This window comes from Diplotaxodon limnothrissa, linkage group LG1 (genome assembly GCF_057381915.1).
Source record: "Diplotaxodon limnothrissa isolate DT_005_m linkage group LG1, D_limnothrissa_male_GT1.1, whole genome shotgun sequence".
NCBI classification, from domain to species: Eukaryota; Metazoa; Chordata; class Actinopteri; order Cichliformes; family Cichlidae; genus Diplotaxodon; species Diplotaxodon limnothrissa.
Window position 1 is genome coordinate 24586920 of NC_140596.1, and position 19021 is coordinate 24605940.

Sequence of the window (19021 nt, forward strand, 5' to 3'; positions counted from 1 at the left end):
ACGGACAAATTCTTGATTTAGAAAATGGCCAGAGTAGTTCTTGGCAACCTGCTCTATCCTTCTCAGACAGACGGTGACGGGGGGTATGAGAGTGAGAGTCTCTGACAGATATCTACATGGGGAGATTTGGAGAGGAGAAGAGGTCTGCTAAGGTTAAATTTCCATCCAGCTCAAGTCTGGAAAAAGAAAAAAAGCAAACCTTACCCTGTGCACCAGTTATATCACATAACCACCTCTCAAGGCTGTGCTACATATTAGATCGCTCTCAAAAGAAAGACCAGTGTGCTCCACACTGCACAGTAGGTAAAAAGAGCTGGTGAGAAACAACACACTGGTTAATCATTAACACTAAAGGTTTTTTGTTAACATCCTACCTCTGATTAAGTCAAACTCAGTCTGTATCCAAAGGTCAGCATCCAGGTACTGGTCACTGTGTAGGAATGTTAAATAAACTTGCAACTACATGATGACCAACAAATGGTAAAAAAAAGAAAAAAAAAGAGGAGTGCCATCTAGTGTTGAGTAAAGATAATGTTAACAAACCCTCATAAAAATACCACGGCGGTTTCATGTGGATCTTTCCAGGGGTCACATTACAGGCCTCAAGAAGCTCACATGTTAGTCATCAAACATTTATTCAGGATGAAGAACTGAAATCATTGCAAAACAAATCAAAAAGTCACTTTAAGTGTTTTCCAGAAGTGAACCCATATGTGACTTAGGTTTACTGATAATAAAAAAAAATTAAAAAAAAAAAAAAAACACACAAAAACCCCCAAAACACATCAAATAAAATGTTTAATGTTTTATCGCAATACAAGACAGTTCAACGCTAAAGTTTTACATAGCTTGTTCCAAATACAATAAGACAGTTGTGACTAATGTATACAAAGTGCCACTACACTGTAATACATCATCCATAAATGTTGAATTTCAAATGAAAATACTACATTGAGGTTTGGAATCTGACAGTTTCATTTCTGGCTTAAAGGTCCGCTTAACAGAAAGTGTGTGATGGGTGAACTCTTGATTTCCCGAACTTTGAGAAGAAGCTGAAACACTATGAACTGACAGTTCAGTCTAAAATGCTTCTTCTCAGTGAGAAGCACTTCTAGGTTTAAGTATATGCATGTTTGTAAAAATCAAATCCCAATGTCCAGTTTTACAGTTTGATCTCTTACACTCCTGTTTATCCTTGTGCCATTTTTCTCTCATTTTTTCCGTAAGCAGCTTCAGTAATCGTACTCACAAACGCAACGTGGCTGACGTCTGTGACATTGCATTGTAAAGGAAAGTGTTGTTAAATGGCACAAACTGGTGGCTGATAATCTTTATGGCCTCTTGAGCAGCTGATCCTAAAATAAAACGTAATGAAAGATTTGAACAGATATATCTTACTCATCAGCACTGTTTCACAAAGAAATGCTGTAGGAATCAATCAAAACTTTACCTCCCAAAAATGCAGAAACTGTGTGTGGCTCTGCCGCTCCATATCGACAGCTGCAGATGTATAAACAGAAAGCAAATATTTACTTATGTATTTTTGAAACAATTACTCAAAACAGCACATCCAGCTTTGGCCTCGACTTACAACTCATGGATATAGTCGTCTTTGATGTTGACATTGAGGCTGTACTCCTGCAGTAGGCTGTTCACACAGACCTTCAGTTTGCTAATGTCTTCCTCCACCTGGTAGTTATAAACGCCTAAAGAGAGTAAACACAGGGGGAAAAAGACATGAGAATAAAGAAATCAGTTCTGTTTCTGTATTCTGGCATCAGCAGGAAGTAAAATCAGACTGTAGCATGCACTTACTGCCCACTTTGTTAGGTACAGCTGTTCAACTGCTCATTAATACAAATATCTAACCAACCAGTCACATGGCAGCAATTCAGTGCATTCAAGCATATAGATATGGTCAAAGTGAATTGCTGAAGTCCAAACTGAGCATCAGAATGGGGAAAAACAAAGGGGCTTTAACTTTAAAAGGGTGTGTCAGCTGCTGATTTACTTGGATTTTCCTGCACAATCATCATAGAGGGTTACAAATAATGGTTTTAAAAAAAGAAATATTCAGTGGGCAGTAGGCTGCTGATGTGAGAAGTCTGAGGAGAATGGCCAGACGGCTTAAAGCTAATAGAAAGGCAATGGTAACTCAAATAACCATTAGTTGCAACCGAGGTATGCAGAGAAGCATTTCTGAATACACAAAACTTCAATGCTTGCAGCAGATTGGCTACAGCAGCAGAAACCACAGCAGGTGCCACTCCTGTCAGCTTCACACGGGCTCTCCAACCGGGGACAACTGAAGTGGTTCTAACATGTTTCCTGGTCTGATGAATCTTGACTTTTCTTGCACCATTTGATCGCACCAAATTTTGAATCTAGCAAACAACATGCTAGCATGAATCCATTCTGCCCCGTTTCAACAGTTCAGACTAGTGGTGGTAGTGTAAGGATGTGGGGGATATTTTCTTTGGCACACTCTGGGCCATCATGTCAATATGATCAAAAATATCTGAGGAATGTTTCCAGCACCATTTTGAATCTGTGCCATGAAGAATGAAGACATTTCTGAAGGCAAAAGAATTGTCCAACCTGGTGAAAGCATGGTTTAACAAAAGACGAGAAGTATTCTCGATAAACCCTGCAAGCCTCCCCCCCCCTCTTTTTAAGACTATAGCTTAGATGCTGACTGTATACAAACTGGATGAGATTCTTAATGTTGCAGCAGCTATTCTTTTCTTAATGGTCAGTGGCCACATTAGTATGTATTTACATATCCAAAGCTTGATCAATATACCTTTCCTCGTTGAGGAAAGCTTAAAGCACTTCATACCTGGGTAGCGAGAGTGCTGCTGATAGAAACGATCAACAGCTCGAAGCATGAGGTAGAAGACCATCTCACTATCCGGACTGTCCATGCAGGAGGCTGTGGGGAGACAGCTGATGTTAATACAAAAGTAGGCTTTGTTGCAACAAGAACATGACGTGACTCCAACATAAAAGAGTTTACTCTAAGAGAAAATGAATCCCCAACTTACTGATTTCATCTTTGTTTACTGTATCCACACTATATTCTTCAGCCAGAGACCTGCAGCGCACCACCCGCAGAAAGGATGCATTCTTACCTAAACACAAATATCTACAGTTAGGAAATGATTAGCCTCACATGAAGCAGGTGTCACAAAGAGATCATATCACGGTTCACTTCCAATGAGTCCTTAGAGAGGAAAAAGTAACAGAATAACGTGCTGAAAATGGCCAGGCTCAGAGGAAATAGAGACTCTGATATATAGAAAATATATATCAGAGAAAATATCAGTAAAGCAACACATGACAGACTTTCATTTTTACAAATGAATGTATGGCACTGTGCAGCTTTGTTTCACATATGTTAATGTCATATGATGTTAATAAAGCTCACTGGAGGGCATTAGTAAAATCAATAATAATTAAATTACCATTAATAGTCATATCTGAAAGCCATGTTATTTGAAGTTCATCAATTATAACCAACTTCCAGGTTTTACACAACACAATTAAACGGGGCCCAGCTGAACAGCAATAAAAACTGGGCCCCCTCAAAAACACACAGTATTTATCCCTCTTGACACGCACGCACGCGCACACGCACGCACACACAGAGTGAATGGTCGTTGATAAAAGAACATAGTGCTTACAGAACAGTTTGATGTCCTTCTCAGGAATGCTTTCTGCTGGCTAGTGGAAAAAACGTAAGCAGAATTAAGTACTGTAGGAATCCAGTTTTTAGTCAAATTAAATGGTGAAACTGCCATACTGAGCATGTGAGGGCAAACTCTATAGAATTCTATAGCTCAATCATATCATGACTCCCTGCCCGACTAAAGAGAAAAGACACATGATGGAGATATTAGGTTCTAGTAGAAAAAGCATTAACTTCATCACTCTTGGCTTTGCTGATGAATTAAACTTATTTGGATGGAGATGAAGGATCTACAAATGTACCTGTGATAAACACGTGCTGTGATATGACTTTTTAAAAAACTGTACCATATACTTCTCCAGACTAGCACACTAGTCTGATTGCTGCACTGTTTTCAGCACACTAGATGTTAATTTCATTATTAAATTACATTTTTATTTATATAGCACCTTTCAAGACAGAATCACAAAGTGCTGCACGTAAGATTACAAGTCATAAAAAGGGTTAAAAAAGAGAAAATAAAACAGGCAAAAACTTAACCAAAAGCAGTTTTAAAAAGGTGAGTTTTGAGTCGTTTTTTTTTTTTTTTTTAAACAGCTACTGAGTCCACAGTTCTTAATTATGCATTAAATTTAGAAATATAAGCTTTATACTGACTCCACAGCTTTGCGCCATACCTTTCCAACAGACTGTAACAGAGATTCTACATGTTTAGAAACAGCTGCTGCATCCTGCATGGCCTTTTCCCTGTAACTGTAATAAAACACAAATAAGAAGTCAAACCACCCACAAATGGCAAGTATGTATCAATAAATGCAGAACTGTTGAGTTGACCTCTGTTGCTCTTGTTTAATTAAACAGTGAGCACCCACATATTTCCCCACTTACACATTTTGAAGGTTGATAAACTTCTGAGAATCTGCAATCATGTCAGGTATGGTTCCTCGTACGGGTAGGCTTCCATTTCCCTCGTTGTGAACAAATTCTTTGACAGCTCGCAGCATCACCCAGAAGGATGGACTCTAAACAAACACATTCAAGAAATACTTCACAGATTAAAAGCAAACAACTTAAAATATGTATTTTTTTTATAGGAAAGATTGGGCAAAAATTACAACCTGTGCTGTGATGTTTTTACACTGCTCACTATTGAAGATGTCTTCAACAGCGCTAGGAATCTGCAGAAGCAAGAGATTTCACAAGTCTTAATAGACTAAACTATGGAGGGTTGGGGGTTAAAAGTGAGATATGCTGTGTGGGACACAAGATAGCTCTTAAGGAAGCCAAGAGCTTTTAAATTTTGTCACCTTGGTAGGATTTAAAGCAGTATTGACATTCTTAATAGCTTCCTCAAAGTTTTCCTCATCCTCTGGGACACCATTCTCATTCTTCCTGATCCCTGAAAAAAAAGAAAAAAGAAATAGTATACATAAAATGAAGAGAAAAAGTCCACAATTATCTTCACAGGTCCACAAGTACCTTCCCGAATGAGCTGTCTGAAGGCCTCCTTCTCCTTGTAGTTTTTTGGTGGCTGACCATTATGCTACAATGACAAACAGCAAAAGCAGAATTATATTCTTCTGCACAGCAACAGAAATGCTAAAGAAGCTGTCAGACATTTTGGCACTAGAGAAGCAAAAGAAAAATGTAATACTGCACCTCACTGAGCCATTTCTCCAGGTATTTAGCAACAATGATTATCCACGGTGTGTGACTGTGATCCTACGGATTAAATAAAGAACAGAAAGGAAGATGATTGGATGTGTAACCCTGGCATCATTTGAATAATGTGCATGCACAAATGAAACGCATACCTTCTTCTCCATGCTGTCAAGATCATATGACTTAATGTGGTTCTGAAATTCAGCATAGGGTTGGTCCAACCTTAGATCCCCCAAGGCATTGTCTGGGTGAGATTCAATCACTGAAGAGAGATGCAGAAAAATTCAATATTAGTGTCATGTCAGTACTCTTAAATATACTGTGTAACTTGTGAAATATTAATACATAAATAGGCTATGTTCCTACCAAGTTCACTGTTCACGAAAAGTGAACTTATTGGGTTAGACATACCAACTGTAGAATGCCAAGACTATAAAAAGGATTTAAAGAAGAAAACTGCTGCTAAGAGCAACTTACCTGTATGCTCCTGCACCACCAGTCTCATGTAGCCAATGAGGCCGTAGGTCTTACAGACTAGGAAAGGTACAGAGGCACTGCAAAGAACTGAGCCGAGCCTCAAACACGTGCTGTTGGATTGAAAAGATATTTGGACAGAAAATAAAACCAGCAAGAAAATTAAGTCAGTCCTGAAACTTTCTGCAAAAAGACTTAACATTTTACATAAAAGGAAAAAGCATATGTTAAAAGCAGCCCGACAATGATGTTTAATTTGATTGGAAAATCTTGCAATAGATATGTATGAACGTTCTCTAAGAATAAATGACTTATGGCCTGCCGTAGTTTTCTTCATCAGCTCTTTTTTACAGTATTACAGTACAGTGGAAAAGGCTTGAATCATTCTTCTTCCAAGGAATCAGACTTTCTTGTATCTTTCTTAAACAATTTCCAAATCATTGTAGTTGGACCTATGAAATGCCAAAGAGTACACAGTTTGACCAACATAAAAAAATGTTTTTGAACCACCAAAGTGACTTCAAAAGTGCCTAAGAGTCCTTGAAAAGTGCCGAATATGTCCAGGTGGAAGAAGGCAAGAAGTGACTGTGACAGCAGATAAACAGTATCTGAAAGTCATATCCTTAGGAAATAGGGAAAATTAGCATCAGCTTCCGTTCCTCATATTTCAGCGTGACAATGATCCCAAACACACTGAACTGTAGTAAAAGCAAAACACACAATGAAACACTATCAGTTGGGGACTGGCTTACCCCGAGCCCCGACCTCATTATTGAAGCAGTGTGGGATCATCTTCATCATTCAAAGCTCTTCATCACCATGAAATTTTTTTAATGTGCTTCAAGAAGCCTGGAGAACTATTCCTCAACTACTTAAAGAAATGACAAGAAAGCTTACTTAAGAAAGTTCAGGCTGTGTTAAAGAATAAAGGTGGTCATACCAAATGTTGAGTTTCAAGCTTGTTAGAATTGCACAAACTGTTTTTTCCTTATACATTGCATTTCTGTGTATGTTTGTACATTGTCTCAAAACACTGCACCAATTTTCTATTTTCCCAGCACAGTATAAAGAAATGACAGGTGGGTCAAGATTTTAGCACAGCACTGTAAATGAATGCAAGGATTAAGATGATCTCATACCTTTCTGGTAGCTGGACACCAATGACTATGGTAAACCTGTGGAAAAATTCTGAATCGTTGTCCAAAAGCTTATCTGGACCCTGCAGGTGTGACAGAAATTACAAGAGGCTTCAGAGTGGCAAAAGTCATAAATTCACAAACCATATGTTTCATTCATCTGAATCAGAGTTAGGTTTATTGTCAAGTTTGTGGAATTTGTCTTGGTGTAATGGTGGAGAAAGATCTTCATTTCAACATCACAAACACTGCGGATGCTTAAAATTTCTACTGAAACATTATTAAGGTTTTGAAAACAGCTGGAAAAGTTAATGTGGCATGTTGTCAAATAATTTCACCATACACTTAACTATTGCTCAGACATTGACCAAGTTGGTAAATCTTGTTATGATCTCATGATCTTTAGCTGAAAACAAAATAGCTGTGCAACACATTTAAATAAAAATAGCTGGATACAGCCATAGTGATAAGTTACATGAAATTCATTTTGGTAGTTTTTTTTGTGTGTGTAATCATGCTGCCATGTGATTACAGACAGTACACGTGATTACAGACAGCCAAGACTGCCTTGGAAGGGAAGCAACACCAACCTCCTCGACAAAGTTTCCAGAGACATCACTGTTCAGCTCTTGCAGCAGTTCGGTGGCAGCCTGTGCTCTGTTCTGCAGCACAAAAAGTACGATAAGAACTCAAACAAATATGGAAATACACTGCTTACTTCAACAAAAGAACAACAGAGAAGGTTGGGAGAAAATGGAAACTGCCAGCAACGCATACCTTTCCTATGCTGTCTTTGCTGAGGAAAAAGCTGCAAAAGGAGAGGTCAGCTGCAAGCAGGCAAGTAAAACTGATAGAATAAAAATACTTTTAAGCTAAACATGACCACTTACTTGTTTCCAACATCTTCACCTGTGACTGTGTGCCCATCTACTATAGTGAATGCTCCAATACCTGACACACAGAACAATTCATTCAGTCAGATGTTTTCACCATCACCTGCAGCAAGGTCACTAACACTGAGGAAAATCTGTTCACCTGGAAGTACGAGGTTCTTCAGTATCTCCGTTCCCGTCGCCGTGGCGTTGATGAGACACACGTGTGCATTTTCCAGTGTTTCCTGGCCGTGGTCACCCCACAGCCTGAAAGCACACAGCACAACACGGACATTTGTTGCCATTTATCATCACTTGCTATACAAACACAGTGAGCTACTTTTCCCAGAATGACTCGGCTGCTGGTAAGAAAGATTCACCCTCATCGACAGCCCTGTATTATTACACCTGTTAAACCATCAAGAGCTGTTCATAAATACGTTCAAACAGGGTGACACCTGAGCCCTCACAGAAACAAAGAGCATAACATCACATCAGTCACATCACTCTTACGGCTTACTAATGCATTAGCTCGCCGGTGCTTATTTCAACTGCAACTCTCATAGCAAGCTAACGCTAGCTAGCTTCAGCACTTTTGCCCCAACAGCGTTGCTGCTGTGACCTCTCATGTTTTCACACGCTTAGCGAGAGGGATATTATTTCTTTGTGAAAACTACGCTGCTGTTTAAACTAACCTGAGCTGCCGGTCGTATTTTTGCTCTTTCGAGGCTTTGGTGGATGCCATGATAGCTATGTGTTGAGTGACGTTAACGAACGTAAATTGACTTCCTCAGCGCCAGATTCGACACAAAAGTGCCCGCTCGAAAATCCGCTCTTGCACTTTCGACACAGATCAACAGCGTTATAATTAATATTGTGTTAGAAATAACACATTTAATGATTCCAAATCTGAATTTTATTCACTTTTATATTTGTATATTTATATTGTGCATATTCAGCAGACCGCCTTTTATCTTTTTTATCTTTCTTCTCACTATTTTCTGTTTTGTTTTTTCCCCTTTGATTTCGGTTAGCTATCAGGGATTTTAATGAATTTGTCTGTTTAAATGTAGTAGTTACAGATGACACATTACACCTCTGAAGCCCTTTTTGTTTACTATGGTGATGAGCAGGTTGACAGATGAGGTCAGGCAGGAGTCTCTGTGGACTATGCTGTTTTCAGATGACATTGTGATCTGTGGTGAGAGCAGGGAGATGGTGGATGAGAGCCTGGAGAGGTAGAGGTGTGGAGAGAAGAGGAATTAAACTCAGTAGAAGCAAGACCGAATACATGTGTGTGTGTGTGAATGAGAGGGAGACTTTGCATATGTAAAGAGTAGTGAAGTTACATGAGTTTAAATACCCAGAGTTTAAATACCCGGGGTCAACCAAGGTACCAAACAAGTGCACAAGAGAGGTGAAGAAGAGAGCGCAGGCTGGGTGGAGTGGCTGGAGACGAGTGTTGGGGTGATTTATGACAGAAGGATAGCAGAAAGAGTGAAAATGAAGGATTACAAGATGGCAGTGAGACTTGCTGTGATGAATGGTTTAGAGATGATGTTACTCACAAAAAACAGTTACAGTTTTATTACCTGAAAAGTAATGCTACAGAGGAGTTTAAACATAATTATTTGCACAGTTAAATAGTCTTTTAGTCTTTTAACTTAAGTAAACTTATTATTAGTGCAACCTGTGTAAAAATCAAAATATATTTTCAATACCTAATACCTCACTCATATAAAATGGCTTCTGTAAGAATCATACAGATTATATCACTGCAGGTGTTTATGATTGTAATTGCTTGGGTCTTCCTGGGATCTATAACAATTTAAAAAAAAAAGTAACTAAAGCTTTAAAATAAGTGGTATGGAGTATAAAGTATTCTTCTATATAATAGATTATTACAAAATATAGTATATAGCTTAGAGTATAAAGCTGAAGCAGAAAGAAATACCTAAAGAAAAAAGGGGGATTACAGTACATCTGTATGTTAGTAAAATACTCAAATGTGACATTAAACTTCTACGGGGCCAAGGTTTCGGATGAATAATAATACATCTAATTAAGAATTTGACAATTTTTTTTTTAAATTTAATAAAGATCCCAAACCTACAAGCAGCAGCAATTAACAAAAAAAATATTGCACAAACTAAATAATATTGATTTGGCATGTCTACATCATGGAAGCAGTGCGAGGAAGATTTCTCAAAGGGCACCTTTTAGTAGATCACATTCTTGATTTCGCTTATTTTTCTTTTTTTCAACGAGGTGTCTATTTTAGCGTTCAATGGTCGTGCGCGCGCCCACACGTGTGGGCGTGGCAAAAAGAGGTACCTTCCCCATTGCCAGTAAACTTGTTGAACAGCTGTACCCGCTGATGTCCCTACCTGTCCTTCACGTGCGCAACGAAGTGCCGCTTGGTCCGACTGGAACCTGCAGACAGGGACAATGACGGGACATCATTGGGGATACGGGAAGGAGGACGGTGAGATGTTCCAACCTGCAAGCTCCAGGCACTGTTTTCCTGCGTGGAGGCAATTAGCAATTTAACTGGAATAAACGGCCTGTTTGCGGTGCTTCGTGTTTTACTCAGACGTTAAAGACAGCCTTTAAATCCCGATTAGCCCTACGCTTAATGGGATAAACGGTTTCACCTCAACCTGACAGTCCAGTCGAATTTGCCCTGAGTTACAGAGAGTGTAATATTTTTAATTTTGCTCTGTCTAATGTTCTTAAGCAGACTTATTCTGTGCTGTGCTACATTGCCTTAATGTTATTGAGAAAGTCTATCTGAATTCCCCGATACCTGTTTAGGACCAAAGTTTTAGATTATGCCACCAGCCTTTAGTTGTGGCCTGGAGGGAGAAAGCTTCATTAGTTTAGTTGCAGGTTTATTGTTAGGTGACACACTAACAGATCTGGTGCAGATCATTGTAGTTGCAGAATTGTGTGTGTTGTAAATGTGTTTGTTTTTGATTATATTTGTTTCTCCCATAGGTCCCTCTTCATGGTATAAAAACTACCCTGTTGCGGAGGGGAACCGGCAATCACCAATTGATATCGTCCCCAATGAGGCCTCACATGACCGCGATCTAGGCCCTATAATGACAAATTATGACCACTGCACCTCCATTAACATCTCCAACAATGGACACTCCGTAGTTGTGGAGTTCAATGACTCAGATGATCGTTCAGGTGAGAAAATAGTGCTTTTGTTTTGTTTGTTTGTTTGTTTTAAATTCACTTCAATGATATTCTCGTTCCACTTTACCTGTTGTAGTTATATTATATGTGTTATATATGTATTATATGTGTTACAAACATGCCCATATCTGTTTTAGAAGTTTATATAACTGCCGTGCAACTATAATAGCAGCCGAAGACAAACTTGATCTTCAGTCTGACATCTGCTGCCAGTTACATGAGGGGGAAATCTGTGCTAAAAGTTTACTTCCAGTAATCCTTCCCTTGATTTCTCGAAAGCAAAACCACGTGTAAAGCTGATTATTATCACAGTTTGCAAATAAGCCTCTTATTATGCTGCAGGAAAGCGTAAGCAGCACTTATCTGCATGACTGTCTGTCTGCTGGACAAGAAATATAATGATGTTGGATGATCTCAGTGGTTATGATGACAATATTTGTCTTTATCACTGGGTGGATCTGTGTTAACCAGCCAGACATTAGCATGAATGATAAGCTCGGAAAAGTAGGCTGTTTTGCTCTGACGGTTATCACAAAACAGCCAAATGGCTGTTTGCTGAAATATCGATAATAACGATGAAATAAAACACCCTCAAAAAAACTGCCATCAACTACAACCTTAGCACGATTTCTCTGTATTTCAAATGTTCTGCACAAATCCTCTAAACCCGTTGTTTGTTTGCCATTACACGTCTTCCTCAGAACTCACTTGGATGAGTGACAAAACTTTTGTCGCACTGAAAACGCCACATCCAGGTGAACAGAATCAACATTTTGGGAATGCCAAAAACAGTTATACTGAGACAGGTGCACACTGTTAAAGTTGTTATAATAAAACAGAATTATAATAGCTAACATGATTCATAAGTGCAGGTGGTTTATGCTCTTCTTTCCTCAGACAGATATTAACAGTAGCGTTACGAAGGTCAGGATTTACAACATTGCTACCTGACTCTGCACATTATTCATTTATACATATTTATCACTACAATGTAGATGGTGTAAAATGATATCTACATATTATTAACATTAATATCATATTGTTGATCATTGTTTCACATTTTGTGCCACTCCTACACAGCTAATGTGACCTTGAATCATCTGATCCTTTTTGTCACAACGATGTCAGCAGCATCACAATGAATAACAATCATCATAACAGTGGAAAAAGTCCACATCCAGCAATGCATACCACAGCCACAAAGCAGTCTGCAGGGTCTCCTGTTCTCATCGTGGCATAGATTAAAGTTACTATTTACCCTTGTTAAAACTGAAAAACAAGTTCAAAATATCCTAATCTTGATTTTGCACGAGACTGGCAATTTGCATCTGAAGCTTAAGCTGGTGCCCACAGAGGTCTGTGAAACGTGACATTGGAGACTTTGCTTCTATATCAGCTTTGACTGCAAAATTCGATGATTTGAAACCTCCTGGGTAGGGATGGGTACCGGTATCCGGTGCCATGATGGAGACCGAAAAGCAGCGCACATCTCGGTGCTTTATTTTGGTGCTTTTTTTTTCCTGAGATGTCATACGCTTTGGATTCCAGCCAATCATTTAACCTTTGCAAGCGTAGTAGGCGGGCCCAGGTGCGTACGTTCTTTTAGAGTAGAGCTACAGATGGAAACGCCCAAGGCGAAGCGGTCAAAAGTATGGCTGTACTTCACAGCAAAAGATGCAAACTCAGCAGCCTGCAACAAGTGCTTTAAGGTGATGCTGTGCAAAGGAGGTAACACCTCGAATCTGATGAAACACCTGGCGACACATAGTGTTTTTTTAAAAGCAGAGAAATGCACCGTATTTGATAGCTTGCTGCGAGACCTCACACCGAGCACATCTACTGCCTGTTATCGGTCCTGGAGTTTGCAACATCCCCCAAGAACCCGAAGAGGAGAGTCCTGGCCCCTAGCCCTGCCAGTGTAGCAGAAATGATGACGGATGATGATGGCAGCAGCAGCCGTTCTTCTCTGCGTGAGTAGCTTAATGTTGTTCGTGTGTAATTTACATTGAGTAGGCTAACCACGTTATTAAATGAATGCACGTAAGGTGAACTAGCAAACATCATCATAGCTACATGCGGCTGTCTTCTTGTTTGATGACAGATACTCCCTTCACCCTGGCCAAAAAGGCTAAAATGACCAAAGAAAAAGTGGGAAACAGTTAAACATGAGAGGTTTTTGGACAGAGTTGGTGGTTTTTTCCCCCATTGATTAAGCACTGCTTCCAGTCAACAGTGATACCATAAATCCCCTATAGCTGCAGAAAAGGCTGACATTGTTGCCTTTTTACAAAAAAACAGCTAAACATGAGAGGTTTTTGGACAAAGTTTGTGTTCTTCATTCTTTAAGCACCGGTTCGAGCACCGTTTAAGCACCGGCACCGTTTCAAAAGTACCGGTTTGGTACTGGTATCGGTTAAAACCTAAACGATACCCATCCCTACTCCTGGGTGTTGACTAATGATGTCAGACGTTCGTGTGATGCTACACAAAGGATAGTTTGTGATGTGTTCTCATGAAATGACATTTTCTAATGCCTTCGCAGATATTCAAATTCACTTTTATTTTTATTTATGCATGCAACAAGTCATTTTAGGGCACTATGGAGTGACATAGAGAAGGTTAGATGGAGCTGAACTAAGTCTTCATGGTTCTAGAGAAAGCATAGAACATGTATGAGGACAACAAGGCAGCGGTGAGGCGTCTGCTAGGAGTCACAGATGGATTCAAGGTAGATGTGAGATCACATCATGGATTGTCTCCAAACCCCTTCTTGTTTTCTACACTGATGACAGGTTGACAGATGAGGTCAGACAGGAGTCTCTGTGAACTGTGATATTTGCACAGTTCACAGATTACATTGTGATCTTTGGTGACAAAAAACAGGACTCAGAGCTGGAGGTGGAAGTATGGAAGATGTTAAGATTTTCACTGAGATTATACCATATGAGAATCAGAAATGAGTACATCAGAAGGAAAGCTCAGGTTGAGCATTTTGGAGACCAAGTTAAAGGAAGACTGAGATGGTTTGGGCATGTTAAGAGGAGGGATAGTGGTTCTATTGGACCAAAGATGTTGAATATGGGACTGCCAGGCAGGAGGAAGAGACCTTAGAGGTGGTTCATGAATGTCGTAAAAGAGGAGACAAGATGTAAGTAGAGCAGAGAGAAGCAGAGCCTCTGCTGTAGCGACTCCTGAAAAGAGCATGCAAAGAAGAACATTTTAGGGCTCTAAATTTTGTGAGGCAGAGACCTGCGAAGAGAAATCAAACAACAAAAGGTATGGGGAAGTGCTTGCACGGAAACACCAACACTTTTTTTTTTTTGTTTACCTCTACAGTACATCTCTCTGTATCTCCCACAGTGATCAAGGGAGGCCCACTCGATAACCCCTACAGACTGAAACAATTTCATTTCCACTGGGGTGGAAAAGGACATGGAGGCTCTGAACACACTGTTTCAGGAGAAGGCTTTGCATCTGAGGTAGGTTTCTGTTGAGTTTAAATCCTTTATCTCAGTATCTGATGGCCAAATGCAGGTTAAGAAAACTTATATAATTATAATAGGGTGTGTGTACTGGTAAAAATGTATATGGTAACAGGTGGTGGTGCAGACTTTGCTATAAAAAGATATTTATACTCATAAAAAGATACTGATATTCTCTTATTTCATAGCACACAGAAAGGGCTGCAATGTGGTATGCATGACTTCATTTATTTACCTTATTTTTCTTATTCTTTTTGTTTCCTCGCTTGTAGCTTCATTTAGTTCACTGGAATGCTGTCAAGTACAAAACGTATGGAGAGGCATCAACTGCGCCCGATGGTCTTGCCGTTCTTGGTATCTTTTTAGAAGTAAGACATTTCTCTCAATCCCATCTTCTGTCCTCATGCCCGATAATGATAGTATGAAACCATCTTAGTGGAAGTTAATAATATGTGAGAAACGTGGCGCATGCATGTGTGTGTAAAAATATATCTATCTGTTATGTAAGACAGGTGATGACCACAGATGGCTCCACATGATAACGGATGTTCTGTACATGGTGAAGTATAAAGTGAGTAGCCTAGCTGTGATTGTTGACTTATTTTATTGCATATATAAAAAAAAGAATGGTCTGTGAGTTGCATTTTTGCAGTGTTGCAGCTATATTGTCTTTATGTTTCAGGGCAGTATCACAGATTTCAAAGGTTTCAACCCCAACTGCCTGCTTCCCAGCAGTCTTCACTACTGGACCTACCTCGGCTCTCTAACCACACCTCCGCTACACGAGAGTGTTATCTGGATCATCCTGAAGGAGCCAATCGAAGTGTCTGAAAAGCAGGTGAGTGCTGCAATTGTGACCACTTTACACACCCAGTTTCTAACTTAGGCAGTGCTTTTGTTTTGCATTAGAAACGTTTTCTGTTCTACAAAATGGAGACGGAGAAGTGTGGCTATATTGTCATGACATGATTGTGTTGGGGATGAATCATTAACAGTAAATGAGTCTATACTCCACCAATAATCTTATCTGTAATAGATAATGATTATTCCACGTTCTGTTATACAGCCACTCAGAGACATCATTAAGTAGTACTCAGCAGTGGGTAATGACTCTGGCAAAAGCTCTGTTTTACTAAAGTAGAAGATCTACAATCGTTGCTTCAGAAGAAGAATATCAGGTGTGATCGTTTTTTCATAGCGTTTAGTTAAAAAATGAACGTATTAAACAGAACCGTGAAACTGTCAGAAATTGTGACCTACATTCATCTGTAAGCCAGTATAGCTTGAGGCATTGAAGCGCCAGTTGATCACTCAGTTGTGACAGCCACGAGTCTTCGTCTGTATTATGGTTGGCTATGCTCCACTGGTCTCCAGGGAGTGTATAGAAAGAAAAAAATAGCCTTTAGGGGGAGGGGTGGTCTAGCACATAAGCACAGAGCCTTATCAGAGTCTTTGTTTTGTGGTCCTGGCGGTGTAGGGTCTGACCTGGTAACTCCAATGAGGCAGTGGATGTTTGGATGAAGCCAGGACTTACAGTCAGCAGACAACACCTCCGGACAAAGTGGTTGTAGTAAATCTGGCATTGGTAATGAAGAGGATGGAAGGGGTGATTTGTGTTGTTTTCGCAGCTGGAGCGATAGCAAGCGCTCCATCCCTACTTTTCTCTTGCGTTTCCTCTCCCTGTGCCGTCTGCATTGCTTGCTGTTCCCGACAGTAAACCACAGAGGACACAGTGGTCTTGCAATCTCAGGTGGGATACTGTTGGTCCAATCCGAAGTAAAGTCCAGGTTCAAAGCTGAGACAGATGTCTGTTAGTTCCTGAAGAATGAAAGTGATCAGTAGATTGCAGGAAGACTCAATGAAAAGGTGTAAAAACATAAAAGGTGCACAATAGTTGGGAGCGCTGTGCCGCTGCATACGTCCATATGTGCTGCCATCTTTGCACCAGTCAAGGTTTCCTTTGTTTTCAAACCACAGTTCATAAAGATCTTTTTTTTTTTTTTTTTATCCACGCCTCTTAGCACAGAATTTAATCAGAAAGTTAAGGTCTGATAACTGCAGGATGTCAAAATTAACTAACTGGATGCCTGCACACGCCTTCCAGGTCCCCCTGTGAGTCTCTTGTAGCCACTGCTGGCCAGTCTCAGGATTATTCTATTAATTTGTTGATTTTTTTTTCCCTTTATTTTCTCTAGTTGCCTGTTTTGCAAATCTATAATTGTACATGAGGAACCAGAGGTTTTATTGGTGGAGGCACTGTGGGTGTTGGTCATGAACTATCTATAAACCCATATCTGTAGCATTGCTTGGGGTGAATGTAAGACAGGCAACTGGCCCCACAGACTATAACTCCATTCCTCAAGCCTTTGATCCCCTCCAGCTGATTATCCTGATGGGTGACTGGATGGGTACAGGGATTTAATTGAAAACTGCTTACATGGAGACCCAGCAGGGAAAAGCCTTTATATAATAAGGAATTACTCCTGTAGGAATTACTGTTTTTCATTTCCCTACATAATGGTAGACACAGAGTTAGAGAGGAAGTGCCAAACTCTAACTTGGTTTTGTGGGTACTTGTAAGTTTAGGAAGCTGTTTTATCTGTGCCATGGAGCTGTATTAAAACTCATCAGTGAGCCACAGCTTTGCAGTGAGAAACACTAGAAGGTCATTAGAAAGTTCTAAATTGATCTAAGCTGATCCTACGTGTGTTCTGCTGTCAGTGCAGCATCAAACTGCCTCTAAAAAATTTGCTAAACCTGCTGCTGTTTGAGTAATTATTGCAGAAAACTGCCCAAATGCTGTAGGCAATTGTTTACAGAAATCTGTTTTTGAATTATGACTACAGTATAAGTGTGCTTGGAGATGGGAAGCCAGGTTTGCTTTAGAGATGAGCATATGTTGTTGATTATTGGACCTTTCATGGGATTTGTTAAGTTATACTCTGCATATTTGTCTTATTATAGCATCTAATATGGAGGAAGGGTTGTGCAGGAAATGAATGTCTTTTCCAGAGTTCATGTTTCTGTCCCTCTGAATGCAGCTGGGGATGTTCAGAATGCTTCTGTTCACCGAAGAGGACGACGATCAGAAGATGCGGATGGAAAACAACTTCAGGCCTCCCCAGCCTATCAAAGGGAGGAGAGTGCGTTCCTCCAATTAATATGACCTCTGGAGGTCTGAAGTCATAAATAACCAACGCTGTTTTTAGACAACAGTAACTGCAATAACACGAGAATACTTTCACCTCACGATAGCTTATCTTGAAGGGTTTGTGATTGTAGGTAAAACAGAAGTAAAACGTTGCAATAATTGTCATCCCTGGTGGTGTACCCCCCACCCATGTGAAACTTTAATGGCAGTAGAGGGAATTATTTTAGGGGCCAAAAAAAAGGATTTTGTTAAGTTTACTAGGAAGTAGAATAAAACCAGCATTTACAGTCATTATTATCATTATCACAATCACAAACTGTAAGTTTAATAGGTTGCACCAATACTTGAACCAACGATTAAGGAAAACAAGAGGGCACAACAACAAGCACAAAACCTTTTCACTCCTTTTATCATATATACCTGCTAATCCCATATCGTTGTAGTCTGTAGCTGTTTCCAGACTAATGCCATATCCCTTTGCTGTCTGCAGATCTAAACCCCCCGTACTGATTGCCATTGATTCCTTGTTAATCCAGCCTGGATTCCCAGTCCTTGTGGCTATAGATTCCTTCCAGTAGGGCCAGTGATGCTTTTATCTCAACTGCTCCGTGGACCATAATTGAGTGCATGAAAGTCAGGCTGTTTACAGTCCACAAATGCTATTAATCCCAAAACATGGTAAATGTTAAGGTCTTATTAAACTTCAGGAGTCCAAACAAGGCCCTATTTAAAATCTTTGAAGCGTTCTGTGATGATCAGATCATTATTAATTCTGTCGGCAGCATCACACGATGGTTATTATTGTGCAGGATGTATTATTATTATTATTATTATTATTATTATTATTATTATTACATCTATGAACCAGCAACAGGGGGAAAAAAGTTATAGAGTTTTCACCTAAAATCTGTGTTCGTGTTCACCATTTGAGTTGCTGTAACAGTTGCGTGACTGTAACCTTTTACCTGTTATCCAGAATTAGGTGGAGTAATTAAAGCAAATGTTTAAACTCTATCATTGATTAGAAGAGGCAAGAGTTCAAGGTAATTAGTAGCTAGGTTGAAGAGCAGTGGGAAATCTGGGCTGTGATTGGTTAAATATTTACCACCTGTGTTGAAGATGTCTAAGAATACACTGCTTTGAACAACTAAAAATACAAAATGTTAAATACTATAATGTTAAAATGTTAAGAATCAATGTATTAGCAAACATTTTGTAAGGAGAAGGACTTAATGTCAGAAAACTGTAATATATGTTTCAGTATGTATTACTACCAGACTGAAAATATAGTACAGCAATACATAAACGTGATAACCACCATACTTGGAGAAGTCCAGTAACATTTTAGAATA

At 39.6% G+C, this 19021-nt stretch overlaps 2 protein-coding genes across 2 annotated transcripts; one reads left to right on the plus strand and one right to left on the minus strand.

Annotated features, from left to right (window-relative positions):
* Positions 1 to 857: 857 nt before the first annotated feature.
* On the minus strand, positions 858 to 8593 carry nae1 (nedd8 activating enzyme E1 subunit 1). The gene is made up of 20 exons (XM_085355634.1): positions 8528 to 8593; positions 7996 to 8099; positions 7851 to 7911; positions 7738 to 7768; positions 7551 to 7622; positions 6964 to 7043; positions 5828 to 5937; positions 5503 to 5612; positions 5348 to 5410; positions 5168 to 5231; positions 4996 to 5087; positions 4807 to 4866; positions 4577 to 4710; positions 4366 to 4441; positions 3684 to 3723; positions 3045 to 3131; positions 2840 to 2932; positions 1592 to 1706; positions 1451 to 1500; positions 858 to 1355 (listed from the first exon to the last, which is right to left on the minus strand). The coding sequence occupies exons 1-20, from the start codon at positions 8575 to 8577 to the stop codon at positions 1246 to 1248; spliced, it is 1602 nt and encodes a 533-aa protein (XP_085211760.1). The 5' UTR covers positions 8578 to 8593; the 3' UTR covers positions 858 to 1245.
* Positions 8594 to 10280: 1687 nt separating this feature from the next.
* On the plus strand, positions 10281 to 17679 carry ca7 (carbonic anhydrase VII). The gene is made up of 7 exons (XM_085355645.1): positions 10281 to 10317; positions 10830 to 11027; positions 14397 to 14515; positions 14791 to 14886; positions 15027 to 15089; positions 15201 to 15356; positions 17560 to 17679. Exons 1-7 carry the CDS (start codon positions 10281 to 10283, stop codon positions 17677 to 17679), a joined length of 789 nt encoding a protein of 262 aa, XP_085211771.1.
* Positions 17680 to 19021: the final 1342 nt, after the last annotated feature.